The sequence below is a fragment of the Mytilus trossulus genome, chromosome 12 (assembly GCF_036588685.1).
Source record: "Mytilus trossulus isolate FHL-02 chromosome 12, PNRI_Mtr1.1.1.hap1, whole genome shotgun sequence".
Taxonomy (NCBI): Eukaryota; Metazoa; Mollusca; class Bivalvia; order Mytilida; family Mytilidae; genus Mytilus; species Mytilus trossulus.
This window is the reverse complement of record NC_086384.1, coordinates 53,797,804-53,822,301: the sequence shown is the minus strand read 5'-3', so window position 1 is coordinate 53,822,301 and position 24,498 is coordinate 53,797,804. Positions and strand designations below refer to the sequence as shown.

The 24,498-nt window shown below is 30.9% G+C and overlaps 1 protein-coding gene across 6 annotated transcripts in view; it reads right to left on the bottom strand.

Moving 5' to 3' along the window:
• LOC134692850 (activated CDC42 kinase 1-like) overlaps positions 1 to 23,546 on the bottom strand; it is a 41,743-nt gene extending 18,197 nt beyond the window's left edge. For 2 of the 6 annotated variants that reach the window (XM_063553455.1, XM_063553454.1), the window contains exons 1-5: positions 15,354 to 15,567; positions 11,491 to 11,616; positions 4,891 to 5,020; positions 3,697 to 3,891; positions 1,711 to 1,860 (exon numbers count right to left, since the gene is read on the bottom strand). In XM_063553455.1, the coding sequence (XP_063409525.1) occupies positions 1,711 to 1,860; positions 3,697 to 3,891; positions 4,891 to 5,020; positions 11,491 to 11,616; positions 15,354 to 15,403 (651 nt within the window). In that variant the 5' untranslated portion in view covers positions 15,404 to 15,567. Of the gene's footprint in view, positions 1 to 1,710; positions 1,861 to 3,696; positions 3,892 to 4,890; positions 5,021 to 7,243; positions 7,521 to 11,490; positions 11,617 to 15,353; positions 15,568 to 19,427; positions 19,451 to 23,427 lie in introns of those variants that run through there. The other 4 variants (XM_063553458.1, XM_063553457.1, XM_063553456.1 and 1 more) reach the window with 4 other exon arrangements.
• Positions 23,547 to 24,498: the final 952 nt, after the last annotated feature.

Sequence of the window (24,498 nt, the reverse complement as noted above, 5' to 3'; positions counted from 1 at the left end):
TGTTACTGTAAAAAAAAAAGAAGGCATAATGAGGTGTGGTTTTTTTCGTTTTTTTTTGTTGCTGTGCATGTACCGATTTTGTGTCATGGATATACCCCATATATATCTTTTGTTTTTCTAATATATGTGTTTGAGAGTATTAAAACTTTTCATTTTGCCATCTACAAATTAAGATGAATATGGTTATCTTTTTAAGGTGGTACCTAACACTATAGGGAGATAACTCTGTAAAATCAGCAGAACTTTTTAATGACATTGTGTTCTCAAGAGAATACTAAGCATCTCAATGATCAAAATAAGTGTTTGTCCAACTGCTATATATATATAATTTTATTTATAGTGCAACCTGATATAACAATTATTTTACATACATTAATACAACGTCAATCAGCCAGCCTTCAAAGGCTTACGAAGCACTGTCAATTAATATCTATAATTTGTGCTAATATAGAAGATATGAAATTAATACTTCAAGAACATTTTAAAACAAGATTATTTAAATATCACAATGAGAAAGTAACTGAGTTCTGATTTTTGAAATATTGAATATATAGTTTGACACTAGTTTACAGTCTGTAGTTAGCAATTTAATGAGTATTTCGTCATCAGAAAGAACGGAAAAGTCTATGTTGTTACGTTGCTGAAAGTCAGCGAAGGCATTGTTTCTTTCACACAAATATAAAGGACATTTAACTAATTTTCATCCTCAACGGATACATTGTCATTGCAAACTTTACAAAAACGTCTATTTGACGGGATACCACGATAACGCCCAAGTTCTAATTCCAACGGAAAAGTCCCACAACGCATTCTGGCTAAAGTCGATCTCTGTTGTGGTGTCATATTAGTGGTAATGTATTGCTGTTTTTCAAAGTTTGTTTCAAGACATCTAAAGTTCGTAATTTTGGCATGTTCACAATATCCAGTTTCCATTTATCGTGATGTTTTTGACGGAGCAAAAGATCTGAGTAGTTGGCAATAAATTTTACATTTAGTCCATTTGTGTAGTTATTGTTAAATAGTTCCAAAAGTTCACATTTTTCCATTACTGATTTTAGATCGTTGTACCATGTTTTCTTATATTTTTCTGATAAAGTTGAATCCCATTGGAAAATACGATTTGGAATTCGACCTACGTGCATACTTGTTATTCTATGCCAAAGTCTTATCATGTTACACTGGCGACGGATATATGCAGGGGTCCAACCCATATCACCACAAATAGCCGGAATCGGACTACATTTTCCAACTCCCATAAATGTCCTGATTGCTCTGAATTGGAGTCTTTCAATATTATCGTAAGGCTTGTAACCCCAGACCCCTGATGCATAGTCCATGATTGGAACAACTGTACTTGTAAATAATTTTGTGTATGTTTCGTAATCAAAACCATCCACCAGAAAATATTTTGATGATAAGGCACCAAGTGCTCTACTACTAGCTGTGATGCTATATGTCATTTTTCTGACAAAACGGTTGGTTCAATTTTTTTTTTTTTTATATATTTTTGTTAAAGGGTCAAAGTAAATACATTGCCAAAATTTTACGAAAATTAAATGAGCCAAATTAATTTTAGTGAAAGTGTTGGGTACCAGCTTAAAGAGATTAATTTTATTAGCTTGGCATATATCATTAGGTTTGATTTCTATGTGGGTTTTTTATAAATCAAAAGGTAAATTTTTAAGCCACTAAATAAAAGAATATATATACCATCATGAGAGGAGTTGATAACACAATCCCATACAGTCTTATCAAGTTTGGATGAGATAATGTATGCATGGCATTTACTTCCTTTACAAAGTCTTCAAAAGCACCTGGAAGGGCCAGCACATCTTTTCTTAAAATTTTCACAGCTACTATCTAGAAAATAAAAATATATACAATGTAATAAAAACATTATTGCTATTTTGTACATTTTTCCTTTGATCTTTTTTTTGTGATAATTTTTCATACCATACTACTTGCTTGAGATGGAAAATTTTTGCTAAAAACTAAGTCTTGCTAACGAAATTGACATAAAATTGACAACATCGTCATGGGTTAAATAGCGATAAACAGATTATCATTGGTCATCTCAACTCGATTGCCTTTCTCGCTTTGCCGTCACAGCTCATGCGATAAAATCAATCTCGTTTAGATGATCAGCGATAATCTATAATTAACGGTATCCACATCCTTAGTAACAATGCACAGTGACCAATATAATTGCTTATATCCATGTGACCTATAGCTGTTAATTTCTGTGTCATTTTGGTCTCTTGTGAAAAGTTGTCTTAATGGCAATCATAACACATCTTCATTTTATATATACCCTTATTTTTATAATGAGTAAAATTTTTCTAAATTCTGAAATTTCTCTGCAAAGCAAAAGTTATGAATACAAAAGAAAAGAAAAAAAGTTTTCATGCCACAATCAACATATAGATAAATGTTCATTTCTAAAAATATAAGAAGAAACAATAGGTTTACTTGTACTTTAAAAAGGAATTAGATGTCTCCTACATATAACACATTAACATTTCATTCACAAAATTAATTTGCTTCTTAAAATTTGTATTCAACACATTTGTAAATTATATTTTACAAAGATTAAAATTTTAGTTTGTAAGAAGATTTTCATGAATGAAAAAAAACATTATTAGTTATTAATCTAATTGGTCTATAAACAGGTCAGAACTTTAAACTTTGGCATCAAATCAATTGTAAAACTGCTGATATATCATTTGTATATTGCTACATGTACTGTTAACTATCAAGTGTTTGTCACAATACAAAGTTATTTGTCTAGTGTGTCCAGCTAATGCTTTCAATAAGGCTTCATATGGCATATTTTGTAAAGAATCTGGTAAACACTTGTATGTCATTCATAAAAGAAACTTATGTTTTTATTTTGTTCACCAGTAATCCAGACGAGTACTTGATAAGTTTCGGTTAAAACATTATGACATCAGCAATAAGTAGAGGTCAAAGTTATGAAGGATTGGTCAAGTTCAACTTTGTTTTGTCACTAAGCCGTAATATGCATTTTCACGAAAAGCTATACAGAAATGATACAGCTTAAGCATGTTAAGGGAAAATTATTATTTCATATTTATATAGCAGCACTGCCAGTTTCCTCCCCTTGTTTATGCCACTAAATGAAGTGATTTATCATTAGTTTTAGCTTTTTAGAAGCAGTTATTGGTGCCATTAATAGGGGAAGGAATAGTTTGTCCTTTCTGATCATCTGAATTCAGCCACCACCCCATATTCTTATTGAAATTAGTCATAAGTTTTCTAACTCTGAAACTTTAAGTGTTGTTGGTCATTTTGTTGTTTGGTTTTGGGTTTTTTTTGGGGGGGAGGGGGGCATGTATTTTTTTATTTTGTTCTTTCTTTAACTTATTGTCTTTGATTGCCCCCTTTATGTCTAATTATAATAATAGCTTTTACATAAATATTTTGTTCATTGGCCAGGGGTACATGTTTTCACTTTTGATGAAACATTAGATTTTTTTCCTTACAATTCACGACTAGTTGTATTAGTGAAGGACCACCAAAGCACACATCATGCACATAGAGAGCCTCTGTCTTTTGGCAGAAAATTGGCAATATTAATCAACTAAAATTGAAGTTGGACACAACTTTCACAGATAGGGGTTCGCACAACCTCAGTATTTAAAATTTGAAAAGAATATCCTATCTTATATTGTATACCTTTTTTCCTGTAAGTGTGGTCCATTCTGCCTTACGGACAACTCCAAAAGAACCATTGCCGAGTTTTTCTTGGAGAAACAATGATTTCTCACTGATCAGACATGTCAACACTTGGTCTTGGTTACCCTTAGCAACAGGAGAATTAACTTTCTTTCCATCAGATTTATCTGTAGCTGTTTTTCCTCCAGGAAGAATCTGAAATATACATAAATTTTTCCATTTATTAGTTTAAATCTTAAACAAACCACTGTCCCAGATAAGCAGGAGGGTTTCGTGTCTGAAGACATGTATGTAAATACCTGTCCCAAAGTAAGGAGCCTGTACTTCAATAGTTGTCCTTTTGTTGCTGTATATCATTTTTGTTTTTTTCATTTTTTTACAAAAAACTGTCAGTATGTTTTCTTGTCTGAACTGTTTTAAACATTTGGCAGTTTTGAGTCGATTATAGCTTACTGAGTTGTGTGGGTTTTATTTATTTTTGAAGATGGTTTGGTGATCTATAGTTGTCATCTATGATTCATATGAGTTATACATACAAATTTATCTGGTAATGTAGATATAGCTTGATTTCAGTAACTACAAGCATTCTTTAATTTGATTTATATTTGATAACTTGTCATGCTTAATTTAATTGTATAGTACAGAAGGTTTTTTTTCTGGAAGGCTATATTTTTAGTAATTTCAGCCTTTTAGTTATTCATTTCCCCTCAATTAAAACTGATAATTCAAGGAAGACATGTAATTCAATCTCCTAAAAAAAAAAGCAGTTATTTTTTTTTAAAACATCCTGTGGTCATAGATTTCTGTACTTTTTCAGTATTATGTTTAAATGAATATTCAATATAGTTTACTCTTAAGATTTTTGTGAAAGGAGACGCAGATTTATAATCATAAAAAAAGTGTCAGTATGTAAAGTAGGTATGAAGAGTTTCGTGGACAAACTCCTAAAACTCCTAGGGCTGTGGCAACGACATAAGAGGGAGGGCAGGACCTTTTTTTGGACGTCATGATCAGGTGTTTTTAAGCTTGCGATTCCAGGATTTGTCCTTTCGGGATCTGGGATTTTCTTTTACGCATTTCAAGTTTGTCAGGATTTAAATTTCTTGAACCTCAGAATTTCACGTTTTTAAGCACAGATTTTCAAATCAGGCCCCCTCCGACCCCCCCCCCCCCCCCCTGATATAACAATCTTACTTTGTCAAACAATCTTGATCTTCTTGTAGCTTTTTTTTTCTTGACAGCATCTATCAGCCTCCTGATGGCAGGTTTACCCAAACCAATCTTCTCCAAGTCTTCTGTCTTGACATAGTCAAAATGACCAAGTCTGAAAAAATAATATCTAAAATATAGTCATGACCAAGTCTGTAAAGAAAATATCAAATCATAGTCAAAATGACCAAGTCTGAAAAAGTAATATAAAAAATATAGTCATGACCAAGTCTGTAAAGAAAATATCAAATCATAGTCAAAATGACCACGTCTGAAAAGATAATATCAAAAATATAGTCAAAATGACCATTAAAGTCTTTAAAGAAAATATCAAATCATAGTCAAAAAGGGCCAAGTCTCGAAAGATAATATCAAATCATAGTCAATATGGTAATGTCTGAAATGAAAATATAAAAACATAGTCAAAATAACCCTAAATCTAAGATAATGTCAAAACATGGTCAAAATTATTTTAATATAACAAATTATCATATTTAAGTTAAAATAATTATTCTGCCTTGACATTATCAAAATGGTTATTCTGTCTTGCACAATCAAAATCGTTTTTCTGTCTTGATATAGTCAAAATGGTTAATCTGTTTTGACATAGTCAAAATGGTTCATCTGTCTTGACATGGTCAAAATGGTTAATCTGTCTTGACATTGTCAAAATGGTTAATCTGTCTTGACATGGTCAAAATGGTTAATCTGTTTTGACATAGTCAAAATGGTTAATCTATCTTGACATGGTCAAAATGGTTAATCTGTTTTAACATGGTCAAAATGGTTAATCTGTTTTGACATAGTCAAGATGGTTAATCTGCTTGACATAGTCAAAATGGTTAATCTGTCTTGACATAGTCTAAATGGTTAATCTGTTTTGACATAGTCAAAATGGTTAAGCTGTCGTGACATAGACAAAATGGTTAATCTGTCTTGACATGGTCAAAATGGTTAATCTGTTTTGACATAGTCAAGATGGTTAATCTGTCTTGACATAGTCAAAATGGTTAATCTGTCATGGCATGGTCAAAATGGTTAATCTGTTTTGACATAGTCAAGATGGTTAATCTGTCTTGACATAGACAAAATGGTTAATCTGTCTTGACATGGTCAAAATGGTTAATCTGTTTTGACATAGTCAAAATGGTTAATCTGTTTTGACATAGTCAAAATGGTTAATCTGTCTTGACATAGTCAAATGGTTAATCTGTCTTGACATGGTCAAAATGGTTAATCTGTCTTGACATCGTCAAATGGTTAATCTGTCTTGACATGGTCAAAATGGTTAATATGTCATGGCATTGACAAAATGATCAAGCTGTCTTGACAAAGTATTAATGGTTAATCTGTGTTGACATTGTCAAAATGGTTAAGCTGTCTTTACATGGTCAAAATGGTTTATCTGTCTTGACATTGTAAATAAGTTTAAGCTGTATTAACATATAGTCAAATTGTAAAATCTGTCTTGAATTAGACATGAGGGGGTTCACGTCATATTCATTTGGACTTTGGTGGATAGTTGTCTCATTGTCAATCTTACCACATTTTCTTATTTTGATAGAGAGAATGTAAATAGGTTAAAACTCAACAGAAAAATCAATTACCTTAAAATTAAGAAATCTAGTGTCATGTTTTAATTATAAGTAGGAACAATGTGACAAGATAAATACTGCAGAATTTACATCATATTATTCTCTGCTATTATCTCCCACTACAGTTAAATGGCACAGCATTTTTCAATCTTGTTGGTAACCTTGAAAATTTGCAATGTTTAATGCACACATTGAATTGTACAGTTCATTAGACAAATCCAAAGTGCAATAACCAAAAAAAAATCATTTAAATATAGAACTTTTATTAGATATAACATCAGGAATTGACCTCAAATCTACTACAGATACTTTTAATTTTCTTGGGTCCAACTGTCATCGATAGATAACAAAATCAACTTTTCCTTGAAAAAGGTGAAAAATGTGATTTCTCAATTTTGACAAATTATCAAAGTAAGCCAATGAAAGAAATTTATATTTGTATGTACACTTTTAATTATGCCTTGTGAATCTTTGACCAAAATATCCATGAAAATTATAAGTACAATAAAAAAAAATCAGTATTTTATTGAAAATCTGATGTCTATGATCATGTCATGCATGTCTATGCTTTGACAAAAAGACAAAAGATACTGAAGGGACAAATTATGAATACATGCAAACCATTTATAGAAATTTATAGTACATCAATAACTATCATATGTCTATTAATATAAGTACCCTACATTACAAAAGTTACAAATCCTCCTGTGTATTCCAAATAAATAAACAAGATAATTACTCACTGTGGTTTCTCTTCAGTTATCATGCTAACACATATCCTATTCCTTAATTTTACCAAAGTCACTTATAAATTTCCTGACATGCAATCACCCGGTTGTACAAATTATATATATATATCTAAACTACAGATCTTTACTATATATTTAATCCTACTTATAGCCATTTACAGATTTTATCTGGGACGACAAAACACCCACATTATACTATACCAGATGTATACAAAACACTAACCTATCCTTCACCGTTACAACGTCGCTTTGTTCATTGTAATCTGTTATATAATTTGTAATTTGAATATGTGCAGGAAGTCAAATGCAAAAAATTCAATATTTCGATTTTTTTCCTTTTTTTTTTTTTTTTTTTTTTTATTTTTATTTTTTATAAAAATTTGAATTTTTGTCTATCACATTTAATTTTGTTTCACCATAACTATTTTATTTATATGTTTTGAGGTTTTCAAAAAAAGCAAATTTGCAATCTTTCATCTTCAATCAAAATCAAGTTAAAATAAAAGAGGTTGTTGAAGGGGAACCACACTCAACACAGTTGATGTTAAATTTTTAGTTTAAATAAAGTTACTTAAATGTCAAGTCAAAATTAACTTTAAAATTATTTTTTCTTCATTTGATGCCGTAACCATAGCTTAAAAATTCTATTCGAAAAATAATTATACAAATATTCAGCATCATTTGATGTCAAAAAGGGGGGGGACTTGGTAAATAACAATAGCAACCCTTCTCGATACCCTCACAGAAAAATTGTAACCTCATGCAATGACATTCAATTTTAAAATTACTTAATTGTACATTATTCTGAATACACCATTTAAAGTTCAACAACTTTTTGTATACATATAAACTACTCAATTATTTACCACTTAATAATTTAATAGATAATAATATCATAATTTTAAGTAACAGGAAAAGGCACAAGATAAAAACATTAAACAGATCAAACTTTTTACCAATCTATGTTTATTACGACATGAACAGATGAACATATAATCATGATAATATGACGCAGATGCAGATGGATCAACAGTGCAGATATTATGTCAAGGAACATAAAACATACACAACTTTGGTCACCATGAGGTTTGGAAAAATAAATGAACAAGTCAGGAATATGACAGTTGTTGTCCATTTGTTTGATGAGTTTTATCCTTTGATTTTGCCATTTGATTAACAGACTTAATCCGTTTTGAATTTTCCTCAGAGTTCAGTATTTTTGTGATTTTACTTCTTTTTTTTCCAATGTCCCCCTTGTTGAAGATATATATTTTATTAGTCCATTGCAATTGACAAACAATATTTTTTTTTAAATTAATCAAATTAAAGTAAATATCCTTGAAAAATGAAGACTTGAGACCAAATGCTATGTGTACTGTCTTCAAATAACATAAGCATGATAAGTGACTAAGTCAATGAATAAGGATAGGAAATCCCCCCCCAAAAAAACACTCAGATCAATAATTAAAATACCAGGTGCATATATAAATTCAGTTCCAGTAAAAAAATCATTGCAACTTTATTTTAATTCACCTTAAGTTTCAAAAGATTCAGATTCCCAATTTTCTGCATGTTTTTTCATAAAGCACAATGAAACCATGCATTAACTGAAAACCAAAGTGGCGATTCAAGGGGCCCCTTTTTTTTATGGGAAAAATTTGGTTAATTATATAAGGCATCACTGAAGCCTGACTGGTGCACCACCCCCCACCCCTCATTAGGTCAGTCAGTGGTTGTCCCACCCCTCATAAAAAGTTCTGGACTAGCTACTGGCTATCCCTGTATCAAGATGTACATGTTTGAATGGACATTACAAGTAATATAAACTGACATGATTAAATAACAAACAACCAATGCTCAATCTGACATGTCCAAACTTTATAAACAAGTATGTGTCCATAGTCATGATAGTACTCTACTTACTAACCAATCCAACATGTCCAATCTTTAAAACAAGTCCATAGTAATCTACTTACTAACACTATCATTTTCTATGTCTAGTGGACAATTGGTCAAAACTCTAATTTGGCATTAAAATTACATTTACAAAGATCATGAAAGTGACATCCTTGTTATTTGGTCTCTGATAAATTATTGCAATGGAGTTTGTCTCATTGGCAATAATACAATAAGGCCGTTAGTTTTCTCGTTTGAATTGTTTTACATTGTCTTATCAGGGCCTTTTATAGCTGACTATATATGCGGTATGGGCTTTGCTCATTGTTGAAGACCGTACGGAGACCTATAGTTGTTAATGTTTGTGTCATTTTGGTCTATTGTGGATAGTTGTCTCATTGGCAATCATACCACATCTTCTTTTTTATATATTCCTTTTACTTTTATTTAAGGAAGAAAAGTTGAACTTTGAAAGGGCCTGAGGCAGAGAATCTGTAACACAGATCTAGATGAACTAACATTTCAAGTGCATTATGGCATCATATAGATATTCTAACCACAACTTGCTGTCTAAAAATGGGGTCGGCATGCTTTTCAACTTAATTAAAAGTTCATTAAGTTAGAGGATGGAGGGGGAAAACCAAAGATTACATTAAATGTGCCTGACTTCAATACAGAATCAATTACCTGTGGTTCAAATTGGTTAACTGTCATTGAATATGTAAACTGCAATTTAAAACTACAAATAATCGTAATGAGATATCTAAAAACCACAAAATGCAGGGGGCATGTATATGATACTATATTCTTTATATATAGACAAAACAGATGTGATCCTTTAGTGGTTATAATTCTCTCTTTAAACCTGTAATTGTAAACCTGACTTCTATGACAAGATTTTATGAAAGATTTCTCCTGATAATTATACATTTATCATGAAATTGACATTTTACACTTGAATAAATCATGTATTGGTTTCTTCAATGCTATAATCATATATCACTAACTAGAAAAAAAATATACAAAAAGAAGTTCAGAGCATGTTTTAATTTTATAATAAATGCTTTTAATGATTGATGATAATATTAATTTCTGGTTTGAATTAAAATATTCGGAAGTAAAAATAAGTGTTAACATGCTGTTTACTTCTCATTATCTGTTTTTTTTTCTAGGTATGAATAACATATAATTATGTAAAATATTCTGAATTAAAAAAAAAGTTTAAAATATCTCAATTTGGATTATGTGATACGTACAGGGTGTATGTAATATTTCAGATATTTACTAGTTGAGCTTTTCAGCAATCAGTGCATGTGACATATACAAATTAAAAAAGGATGGGGGTAGAAGGTAAATAAATTTTAGCCCATTTTCAAAAATATGCTTGGCGAGAACCATTGACTACTATATGGTATCAGTGGTGGATCTAGAACTTTTAATAAGGAGGCCCACTATATAATATATAAGATATAGGTTTAGAGACCTAATAATAATAAGGGACAGTGCAACATAGTCAATAACGTTAACTATATTAGCGTTCTAAGATAAGTTTAGAGACCTAATAATAATAAGGGACAGTGCAACAATAGTCTAAATAACAAATGATCAAACAAATGGATTCATCAATGTTTATTTCACATCCAGTAACCATGGTAACAAATATTTCATGCATGTTCATGACAAAGTTCAAACAAAAAAAAGTTATATGTTCTTTTGTTTCAGAGACTATGTATAGCAGCATTATATGACCTTGAAAATATTGTAAACATTTTAGATGTATAGATATGACCTTGAAAACTTTAGGTGAGAAAATATATCTAGTTGACCCTACATGCCCTAGCCTATAGCCATTTGTCATTTTTGACATGTGATCAGATGATAAAGATGTCAACATTATATATATTGTCCACATTTCTGTGAAATTGATTGTGGATGCTTTTCTATTTATGTTAATCTTTGAAACCTTAATTTTCACTCAAAACTTCTTTATTTCAAATTAATGAGATGTGGTATCATTGCAGCTATTTGCCTTACTCATGTATATGAGACAACTATCCATATAAGTTCATATGAAGTGGATATAAACAAATGTAGGTTACCGTACAACTTTCAACAATAAGAAAAACCCATACCCATAGGCGGATCTAGGGGGGCCCCCCTTTTGTGTGAAAAAATTGGTTGATTATATAGGGAATCACTGATGTGTGACTGGAGCGGCCAGGTGACCCATAGATCATCTCCAAGATTGGTACAGAGGTGGTTTAACTGGACCTATATCAGAAAGTTGTAAACTCAATGGTCATGTGACCTGTAGACCATGTGACCTGTAGACCATGTGACTGTACCTGGTGACTTGTAAGTCATCTCTTAGTTTGGTATAGAACTGGTTCAACTGGACCTCTGTCAATAAATCATACAGCCATTCCTGTCCTTCATCTTCGTTCATGGTGTCATCTTCAGATGGCTTCAAACTGAAAGAAAAAATACAATTTATTATTTGCAGTTTTTTTGTTGTCTTCCTTCAAGACATTATTTTCAGATGGCACAGAAGAAGCTCTCCAACTGTTTCAGTTTAACACATCCTAGGATTTCAATTATTCTGGTATAAGTGTTCTGTGAGTGATGAAGGGGAATTATTCTGGTATGAGTGTTCTGTGAGTGATGAAGGTGAATCAAGAAAATTGCTTTGAACGCATGATATTTTCATTTTTTTTTATCTCTTCATTTTTTGCTCTTCATGCTTTTCTTCTAGCAGCTCTGTTCACCTGAGATGCTAAAACTTGAAGAAAAACCTCTTCTCTTTAATAATTTCCCAATACAATGATGAAGAATATTGCTGTTGTTACATTCATTAGTTTATCAAGCTTATTTTCTCATTGACTTTTACACTTTCCACTTATAAACATGTACAATTTGTGAAAACAGGAGATACTTAATGTTTTAACAATTTCAAGTGCTAATGAGATAGTTTTTGTCATAAAAGCATATATGTCTTCTCGACCCCTATATCCTTGTTGTCAAAATTTCAAGTACACAATCTATAGAAAAACAGCTGACCCACATAAAAAACTTCATAACTGGTATTTTTTTTACTTCCATTTCAGCCCACATGCTATAACTGTCAACTTTCATATCATACATACATTCACATGATTCATGACAGTTCTAGTATGATTCATTAAAATAATGCTTGTTGGTGTACTTTTTTAATTACCTAATTGCAATTTAAGCGTAAAATGTTCATACAAAAATTTAGCAGGTCAGTATCACAAAAAGTTGAAACTATAATCATACCCGTATCCAGGGAGTTCGGACAAATCCCAGACGGGGGTAGGACAACCCCCCCCCCTTGAAAACAAATAAGCACTGTTAAAGTCAATGTTCTGTTCGAATTGTGACTGTTAAAGTCGAGTTTGTGAGTCCAATAAACCCCCCCCTTGGAAATTCCGGGCTACAGGCCTGCATGATAATCATGATAATACAATTGTAAAGCAAGTATTTATCATGCTTATTCATTGTGGAAGTATGATTTGTTCCAGTTAGAATTGTTTTCTGAAACAATCATTTTGAACTGAACAGCTCTAAAAATTAAAAGACTGAACAATAAAGTTTTACTAATTTTCAGTTTTTCAGTCAAAAATACCTTCTAATTTTATTTTGTTTTCTGAGAAAAAAAGATTTAAAACCTCTTCTTTTCCACTAATCAAGATAGTAAAGTGGGAGGGGGGTTGAGTTCTCAGAAAAATAGTTTAACTGCACTTCATATTGCCTGCCATGCCTGCATGTCCCAATTAAAGTCAGGAACCTCATTTATATTCTGAGAATTTCTTTCTGAATTTGTCATCATTATAAATTTAGATTGTAAGTTATAAATAATGACATTATAATTTGTCTGAAATTCGTACAGCTAAATTCTCACAGTATAACTCAGTATACATCAACAAACAAAAAATGACTTGTTCATTTCAGATTTACTATTTCATTCATACTGTCAATCAAATGTAGATTTCAATCTGCCAAGCTAATTCTTCAACTCTGCCAAATATATCATTAAGAATCCTTGGCAAGCTTTCTTAAGATTTCTAAAGCACCTTTCACAAAATATGTTATCGACATACTTATAACTAATGACCTTGACACGACAAATATGAAAATTACATAACATATGTAGTATTTACTGTTAAATTGATCTCTCTGTGGGCGGTTAATTAGAAAGAATATCTGTTAATTACTTTTCCCACCTGTAATCTCTTTTAACACCTGCTAATATTTAAGCATAAGATTTATATTTTTGGCAATATATCTAAAAACTTCTGAGTTATAAATCTGATACATAAATAAAGGAAAAGTTATTTGTTTTAAATCTAATTTATGAATCAAATATAATTATCTGCAATGTGACACGTTAATCTATTTGATTACATTTAGAGAAACTTGTATTTTATTAGCAAAAAATTATGCTTTTGAAAAGATGGTAAAAATAAAAGAAAAATTTCACATTCATCATGTTCATAGGTATAAATGTGTACATAATTTTGATTAAAATAAAAATTAGATTTTAATCGGACGAATAAGTTAAAGGGTATTTTTTTCTACTGTAATTTTAACAAGTTTGCAAGTAACTAGTACATGTAGTATACAAATCACTTTATTTCAAGGCATTTTCCATTGATTTTTCGTGGTCTCAGTCCTGCTAATTAAAGATATAGAATTGACATTTAGACAAGACAAGACAAATAATTTATAAAGCCATATCTCATTTTTTTTACATCCACACAAAAATTGCTGAGAGAGACTTTAAAAATCATAGAAATAAAATGCACAACAGGAATACAAAATACTATTCCTTTTCTTTTAAATTCAAAAGACAGTTACAATTTACATATTTTGTGACACCACTATATTTATTTTCTCAGCAACAATGCATAGTTTCTATTCTTAGGAGGGCAATGTCACATCTACATTTTGAAATTACCAGGAAATTATGCATCACGTGTTTAAAAAACCTGCATTTTTTTATATATGAATAAGGCCGTTAGTTTTCTCGTTTGAATTGTTTTACATTGTCTTATCGGGGCCTTTTATAGCTGACTATGTGATATGGGCTTTGCTCATTGTAGAAGGCCGTACGGTGACCTATAGCTGTTCATGTCTGTGTCATTTTGGTCACTTGTGGATAGTTGTCTCATTGGCAATCATATCACATCTTCTTTTTTATATGTATATATATATGGAACATTAAGAAAACCATTTTTATCTAGATTTATATCTTCTAAAATTATCATTATCAATCAATCTAATTTGTTTTTTTTTAAATCAATATTATATATATTAATTTATTTAAATTCCACACAGACAATTCATTTAAGACCGTCTACGGTTGACATTAACATAAACCTTTTTTTGTTTATCAATGAATGGCATTTAAAAATTATGGGTTAACATGGTTAATTATTAAACAGGATTTTCCCAATGTAAATGGATCCTTACAAAAAAAACTTGGAAATTCTTACCACTTTCATTTGACTTTAAGATGCATGTCCAATTAAAGTAAATGTATGTAATGTATGTGGGTGATGGATATTGAAAAATCAAACATAACATTTTGAAAAATGCTATAAAGGTTTGTTGATTGTTGTTTTCTTAAAATGTGCAGTGGCAAATATATCATAAAATTGAAAATGGAAATAGGGAATGTGTCAAAGAGACAACAACCCGACCATAGAAAAAACAACAGCAGAAGGTCACCAACAGGTCTTCAATGTAGCAAGATGCATGTTTAGGACAATAACAAGTTATAATATTAAAAGTAGGTCCTACAACAAGGGGTACATTTTTGTAGATATTGATATGATGAAAAATTAATTTTACCACAGAAGATAAGTGTTAAAAGGTGCATAAATCATGTGAATTTAGCCTTGCAACAAGCCATTTACAAAAACCACTCAGAGATCTTCAAAGCAGTACTCCTAAATTAGAAACAAAATACTTAGTCTGACCAAATTACAAATAAAGGTTGCAGATTGTAATCCCCCTCCCTTGATTTGAAAATGTATCAATTTTTCAGCATAATATATGTCTCAAATGCTTGACTGTAAATATGCATTTTTAGGAGTTACGCCACCTTTTTAAAAACTTCAAATCTGCCATTGATCTTTATTGCCAGAGCTGAAATCACCATTTTATAAAAAAAAATGAAAAAACTCACCTTTCAGAAACAGACTTCTTTTCTTTTGATTTAACCTTCGTTCCTTTCATTGTAGACTTATTATCCTTTTTTTTCAAAACATATTTATTACACAAAGATCAATAAAGGTCTTTTTTTTATCTATGATTATCGTATTTTATCCATGTTAAACAAATTAAGTCGCCATTTTATCACCAAAGAAAACAAAAGATGACTTATTAGACGAAGTTACATAAATTAATCTGTGATAAGGACATTGTAACTGATAATTGTTTATATGGTCATTTCCTGTCAAATGCATACATATGTAAATATAGATGTAAACTATTTCATACGAGGACGGAAATCCCCCTAGAAATATAAGGAAATAGCTATTTATTTGTAACATGAAAGTCCAAAACATGCAAAAGATTGTCAAACATGTCTAAAAATAGCCTACTACCACCAAATTATGTAGCCAGCGTACTCCCACCAAATAATGTGGCCTTCTCTTAAAAATAGGGGTTCCTTATAGTACTTAAAGGTTTAATATTCATTAAAATTAGGTAACAAGGTTAGCACAAGTACAATATGGTAGCATCAGTTTTACAGTTCTTGAGTTATGTCCCTTTAATTCATTATATAGAACATTTAAACAGATTGTGCTTTATGAAAAACATGTAATTCATGTACTACTTTTTATGCTATTGTTTGTTTAGAAAATAAATTTTACTCTTTACAAGTTAGTTTTTATTTATTTTCACCTTTCAAACCGTCGTCTTGCATAATGGAATGAAAGGGAATTAACTCTAGTTTTGTTGAAAAAATCACTAGAGAAAGTGATCTTAAAAATAATTTGTACAAGTAACCGACCTGACTGGTTAGGGTGAAGTGTAAGGGTTACTATGGGATATAGGGTAAGGTTAAGATAGTTTTAAATAAGCTATATATATGAGTTTGGACCCTTTTGTAAAAAGACTTTTCTTTACATTCATAAGGCTGTTTGAATTGTTTTACATTTCTCATTTCGGACATGCCTTTTATAGCTGATTTTGTTGTAAGGGCTTTGCTCATTGTTATATATATAAAGGCCATATTGTTGACCTGCTAATTATTAGCTGTTAATTTCTAAGTCTGTCATTTAATCTCTTCACAGTGGAGAGTTGTCTCATTGGCAATCATACCCCATCTGCTTTTCAAAATTATTGTTTAAATATATTTGTTTTAATTATTTGCCATACTGGTTAAAATAATATTGGATTTTTTTGTAAGTGCATAAGTTTAAATGATGCCTTTACATGCATTTATCGTTAAAAGACGCAGGACAGGTGACAGATACCAGTAGACTAATCTTTAACTTAAGGATGACCGTATTTCCTGTTATTGATTGTATCTCCCTTAAAAGACATTATATTTGTTTAAACAAATTATAGCTATACATTTTTGTAATTTCGATGGCAAACAATACAATATGTTTACAAGGTAAACAGGTGAAGGTGATGATTTTTCACACATTTCAGTTATGTAATTCATTACTTTCAATTACTTAATTGTAATTATATATATATATATATATATTGAAAAAAAGCTAAATTACATATTACATTCAATTACTTGTGAAATGTAATTAATTACACAGTGAATTACAATTACATATTTCAATTACCGCACATCTGGCTCAGATACTTATTCATTGATGTACATGACTTACATTGCCCTCCCCCTTTTTCATTTCTTTTCTCTCTAACTTTCATGATAAGTTTTGTTTTAAACATATACATTCAATATGAATGTTTCAATGAAAGCTATTTGTGGTCAATGAAAATACTAGAGCTGCATGCTTCTATGAGAGAATGTTGAGTATAGTATTTGATTTTTTTCCAAAAGGCAGAGGGCAATCTATTCAACAAGTACCTATTATTTACTAAAAGAACTCTTCTATTCCTCAGACATTTAGGTAATTTCAACTATTGCACTTTTAATCTTACTACAGATCTTACGTACAATCAAACTACAAATAATATGACCGAGATTTCAGGTTCTTGATCCAAATAAATTTTGCACCTCGTCAATTTCAGCAAAACATTTCAATTCCAATTTGCCTCATAGCCAGGTAAGATTTGATAGGGAATAAAGTTATCAGAAAATGAAAAATTATAAACCTTGTTGATTGGTATTTTGAATGATAAATTTCTCACATGAAAGTCTTCCACTATCAGGGAAATCTAAATATTTATTTTCATCTTATATTATGAACTGATTAAAGGGCTGATAGTGTTACGTTTCTGCATACGTAAAAAGAATGGTGTTCGGTTTCATATGGACATCACTATAAACAAAAGTAAGAACATGTATGAATCATTGTTTTATTTGCAATAAAAACAAAAATGCACATGACTGAAATGTCCTGCCTGCCTTCCTTATGATTGAAAGTCTATAATATGAAGGTATTTAATGCAAGTATCACATAAATTTAGCATTGTCATGACCCATTCAAATGTAATCACTTTCAGATGAACTATGCCAGACTGACAGGTACATGTACTCCTAACAATAATTCCAAGCACCAAATACATGTAAAGTAATAAAATCAAAAAATCCTCAGCACTGACCTACATTTTGTACATGTACATTTGTGTATGCAATGAACCATGAAAATGAGGTCAAGGTCAAATGAAACCTGCCATTCAGCAAGTACAATAATGTACCTTTTTCATTCAATCCAGATACCAAATACAGTAGACCTACTACTTATAGTATCTGAGATACAGACTTGACCTTGATCACTGATTCATCATGTCCATGGTAGAGGTCAAGGTCAAGTGAACCCTACCTGACCCATATGTGGTTGTGCAAGTTTGAAAATATACTTTTTCCATAATCGTGATAATCATGTAAATCAGAAAGGAACAATACTGGTGTGGAGGTTATAGTTTGACCTATCAACATGATCAAGGCCCCATGCCAAAAATAATTATCCCACAATAAATTGTAGAAGGGTCACAATATTGATTAGGAGGTTATGGTTTGATGCCTAAAAGCCCCAAGCAGAAAAAAATGTTGCCACACAAAGGTAATGTATAAAAGAACATAACCATGATTGCTGGCTTGAAGGGTAACAGTTTGACTCATGATTTACCCACTAAAATGACTAAGACCAGGCCAGTGCTAAAAAAAATCATCATTTGAAATTTTGAAAGTGAAAACCCTTAAAATATCCCAATGACACTACTGAAGCATATGCATGTCACATAACACACAAATTGTAAGATCTAAATTACATCACTCTAAGCAGAGGCTGATGATCTGAAAAGTGCATCTATGCATGCTGCACATTACATAATTACAAATAGCAGACAGACTTCTGATGCTTCCAATGATGTAAACAAAATCAGATTACATTCATCAACTACATAATTATGGGAAAATATATTTTTTACCTCAATTATGTGAATCTGATGGAATTTCTCATTTTATTAAAAAAAATTAAATCAATTTCTTTCAAGCATTTTTTTTTGTTGTTGCTTTATCATGAACATGATCAAGATGATGGATGTCTTGTATGTATTTTATTTCAAACACAGAACTTGAGCTTAGAACAGACTTGTTTCTTTTAGTCAATTGTATTGTATGATATATATATGAACATAGTCAAAGACCCAACCAGTTCCCTTAAAACAGGCACTTAACATCAGGGCAGAAATGATGCATGAGAGAAAACTACATAAACTAATGGCCTAAACCATGAAAACATTTGCTAATTTATGAAAAAAAAACTATACAAAACAAATATGAAAGACAAGAACCAACAAAAACCACTAAATTACAGGCTGACATGTCTTTGGAAGATACAGAAATATATGGCAGGGTTAAAGATGACTGTGAGCATTTAATCCTCCCCCTATACATGTATATATTGATAATCATACATGTATGCATGTATGTACTGTGTTCAAACATGTCATTCAATTGTAAAAAATGAAGAAAAAGTGACAGTTAACATTAATGTGTACAGTACAATCATGACAATGGTCTATAGAAATTTACATCATGTACATGTATCTATCTATTTGTTTATCTAAAATTATTTAATAAATATTTAAAAGATAAACAAACCTGAACATTTCTCCTTGAGATGTATAAATATGACATATTTATGGATGACAATTATTGTAAAAACATATCTTAATGTCCCTGGGGACTTCCTGTACTCCAATGATACATATCATAACATTAAATTTATCAATGGGTCATGTTAAAAACATCTTTAAAATTTTACATTTTCCGATGAAATGTACTTTATATCATGTATATATACTGTCAATTATTTGTTAAACTAGATGAAATTGTACATGTATACATGTAGCTGTGGTCCACATTGATTTTCTTATTTTATGCGAAATTTTTCATTAACATGATTAAGGGAATTAAACATTTGTGGCTCAGTGACCATGCATTTTGAAAAATTAATGTGAACATTTGGTATGGTTTATATCTGTAAATTATATTTGTCATGTTTGTTCAACATCTACCTTCATTGAGCTCGATTAAAGAGACTAAACCACAAAAAGAAGAGTATATAATGCTTAATTATTTTTAAACAATTTGAGTTTCTTTACCTTGACATTTTGAAAATTTAATAATTGGTCAACTAATCATTTTTGCTAATGAATTACAAAATCTAGGTTGAAGCTTGATAAAGATATAAAAACACCTTAAGAGTTGTTTGTTATACTCTAAAAACATTGAAAAACGTCTTAAATATCAAGAATCAATACATTCTGCTGAATAGAAGCAGTAAAGCTATTATAATTTTGTATCATTTTTTTGTACAGTATATTTTGCCTTTTTTACAGAGTGATCTCCCATTTCAATGCAATTCTCTACATAGGAATTTTAAAATGTAATATTTCAGTCCTCCTCAAGATATGTTTTGTTGGATTTTTTTCTGTGTATATTAATTTGAGGTATAACTTTAAATATATACTAGAACACACCCGTGATATCGCGGGTCCGTGACTGAATTAAAGTATATGACTATGCGCAAGCCTTATTTTAGTATTAGTATTGTCATCTGATAAAGTCATGCCGATTATAAGATACAACAGCAATGTCCTATATTAGTTATAAATAAAGCTGAATTCTTTGATTCGCTGTTTAACGTCATGCCCGCTATTACCCTTATTTTTAGTCCAGACTTTTAGTATTCCTATTGTTATCTTAGAAAGTCTTACTGATTAGAATAAGTAACAATTTGACAATTAAGTAGTGTCAACCCTGTGATTATGACCCGAATACACCGTTTGGTGGTGCTCCTGTCAGATGCGGAACGTACAGATAATGTAATAGGTAACAGGTGAATATACTATTGGAATCGGTATCGAACGCGACCCGGAACTTCTTAATTATTGGCAATATTAATTACGTGGAAAACAAAAGGGCCTGGAGTCGTGTAATTTTTAATGTACACCTTTGTACTATATTAGTAATATATAAAGTTGAATTCTTTGATTCGTCGTTTTTACGTGATGACGGCTGACAAATTGGACCTCGTAATTTTAGTATTATAGATTAACAATTAACTCTTCTGTTGCAAAAATTTTACCTATGTACTTTAAGGTAATGGTAAAATTTGCACTAGATTGACTGACTAAAAAATTAAAAAATCATGAACCACTCACTTTATTGGGGGGAAAAGTGGTTATATATACATCATGTACATGTATAGTTGTTTGACAAACACTAATTTTGATCATTGATGAAAAGCTTTTAAATATTTCATTAACAATAGAACATTCAGATGATTTTAACAGAGTTATCTCTCTTTTAGTAAATAAAACTCGCATTCGTTTTCATTGTCCAACAATCCTAGTTATAAATGCACACAACATTTGAATTAACAGTAGCCATCTATAAAAGTGTTTTGTTCTTTTTATAATGATTTTGAATATTTTTTTAATGTTCTAGACAGCCTTTGGAGTGGAACAGGTCAAAAGTCTGAATTAACCATATAAATTGTAGCTCCAATTTGGGTCCCATCCCTAAATATGTTTTTGGACCCAAATACATTTGTATCAAGACTTATTTCCCTTATTCATGTTCTCTGTAACTTCCATAAATTTGTATAATTTTCATTCCAATTTAGCAAGCTTTTAAGGGATACAGAAAGTTATTATCAAATTCTAAAAAGAATATATATGTTTCTGACACACATATCTAGACAATTCATTTCAATTGTTTTTTATGATTACAACATGTACTTATTCACTAGAAAGATCTTTTTCCAAGATTAATTTTCTCATGTTGATCGATATATCATGTTTATAGACATTTTATGTGCATGATGTGTGTTGTGCAATGTATTATATATATTCCTTTTAATGTGTTTGTCCCTAAAAAACAAAACAAATACATTCTACATTAGCATCATCAAGAGAATAGTTTGTTTATGTAATTTATACATGTTTCTCATTTTTTATATACATGTACAATGTAGATTAGACCAATGGTTTTCCTGTTAGATTGGTTTTACACTAGTAACTTTGGGGTCCTTTATCATGTTTATAGCTATAGCTTGTTGCTAGATGTGAGCCAACTGCCAGGCTCTGTGTTGAAAGGCATATATTGACATATAATCAATAATGGTTTACTTAAGAGAAAACATCAATAGCATTATAAATAAGAATGCGTCCCTAGTACAGGAATGCCCCACTCACACTATCGTTTTCTGTGTTCAATCAATGTACCGTGTACAGATGGACGGAGGAGCAAACAAACAGACCAACAGACGGACAAACGAAGGGATGCACAGACCAGAAAACATTATGCCCCTCTACTATCGAAGGTGGGGAATAAATAACCACAACATATCAATTACAAACAAATTGTACACCGCGACAAAGTTACTGAGAATTGTCGAAAATTACTCACTTTAATACCACAGAGCTATACAAAAATCCTGAGGAGAACACGGAGTCATTGTAGTGATCATTTATCCACTAAACATGCTACATGTAGTTAAAGTAACCCAATTAAAGAATGAACATTTAGTTTATGTTATTCATTTTATTCATCAGTCATCAACGACTCATGTTAGAACTTCCCATTAAAATATGATCAAGATTTGAACACTAAATATTACTTTTCAGCTATAATCACTCAGCCTTCTCAGAGACACTCTATTTTTTTGTAATCTTTTACAAAGGGGTTTTCCTGATAAATAAAAAATATCAGATGAGCCTCAGCGACATATGCTCCATGGAGCTTCTAGTTTTTAAACAGTCATGTTGAATAGGCCATAAATTTCTGGGATTCAGTTAAATCTGTCATGCAACTTCTATCATCACTTCCAACAACCATGACAACTGCTGAATTTGTCTATTTTACAAAATATTTGGAAAATTAAAAATGATTAAAATCAAATCAGTTTGTCATTAAGATTATGTACATTGTAATTACGGAACATAAACATGATTATATTTAATACATGAAATATGACTGTATACAGGTATATAGTTTGAATACTTTTTAAATAAGTGTGGTGGCGGTGTGCATATTCATGATATTAGTGTATAAAGAAGATGTTTTTAATCCAATAGTGAATACTAAATAATAAGGGATTCTACACTTCAAGAGGATTTTCAAAATGAAGTGGTTCATCTGGTAAAGGTGGAAAATACAGAATAGGTAACAGGTAACAGATAATCATTTTCCTATAGACATGATAGAATGACAATTCTGAAAACTTGTGCTAGAACTATAACAGAACAACATCATCATTAAAGGTGTAAACAGTTTTGAGGATTGTCCCCAAACTGTTCAAATTACAAATATGCAGAATATTAATAAAAGTCTGAATATACGAAGTGTATGATACAACACACGTACATACATGTAGTATACTAAACTATACATCAAAAACCAAATCACAAGAGTAGAGGACAAACAAATTAAAATTACAATCAGGACTTAACATGTTCAAATAACGACTTTTTCTGTAATTTATGATTTTAGACTTCTTTGTCAGTGTTTGACAGTTTGTAGTCTGACTGTGTGTTTTCTCCCTCGGCTGAGAGAAATATTTGCTACAAGGATCGAGATAATGTATTTTTCTTACCTACTATAATTCTTAATGTACTCCTTTGGTGCTTTTAACTATAAAATGAGAGAAAATGTCACATTTTTTCTTTCTATCTTTGAACTAGGAAATAAATTTAGCGGAAGTACATAAACAGCAAATACTACCTGGGACCGGTCATGACAAATTTCCGTATTTACCCCTATCAGTTACAATGCACTGCTCAATGACGGCTGTCATGTTCACCGAATTTCAAAAAGGTTTTTTTTTGTTGTTGCATTATTTGCTTTTTTTTCTAGATATATCATGAAGCATAGATAACAGTGTTTCACTAAATATACTTGAAGTTGACATGAGACTATTATTTGAGGGAAGGAATGCGTTTACCGTCATTCAGGCGTCAAACGTTAAATTCGGCTACCATATTATGCGTCAAATTGGTTAGAATTATACCGTGATTCGTCAGAAAATCCATTTTGTGAGTAGTCAGTCTGAGAATTCAAATAATTAAATATCGATTCCGTTAAATTTGGGGAAAATTAGCATGATTCGTCAAAAGTCAGTGTTCTAAATAAACTCATCATATATACCAGGCCGACTAAATTTTGTATATACGCCAGGTTTATGTTTAAGTCGGATGGGAGGGTGGGAAACTTTACAGTACCAAAAGCGAACCTCGAATGACAAAATCTTGATTTATTTGCCACAAAGTGCTCTTTTTCTATCAAATGCAATGACACAGTAAAAAATAATGCTTTGCATCAAGTTTTCCCTTGGAATATGTACTTAATGGTCTATCTCTATTATTCATTATATCTGTAGTTTTGATACAATTGAGGTTTGAAAAGTTTGTACAAAAATGGCTACAGAAGGGTACATAAACCTTAAAGATATTGTCATTCGAGGTTCGCTTTTGATACAGTAAAGTTTCCCACCCTCCCATCCGACTTAATGTTTTTTATTGTGTTATTTTTTATTAATGTGAATAATAATGTGTGTAAGAACAGAATCTTTATTTGATTCATAAAATGTATTTACGTACATATTAATGAAAATTGTTTTTATTTTTGTAGATTGGTTTTTGTGTTCGTTACCTGCAGCGGCCTAGGC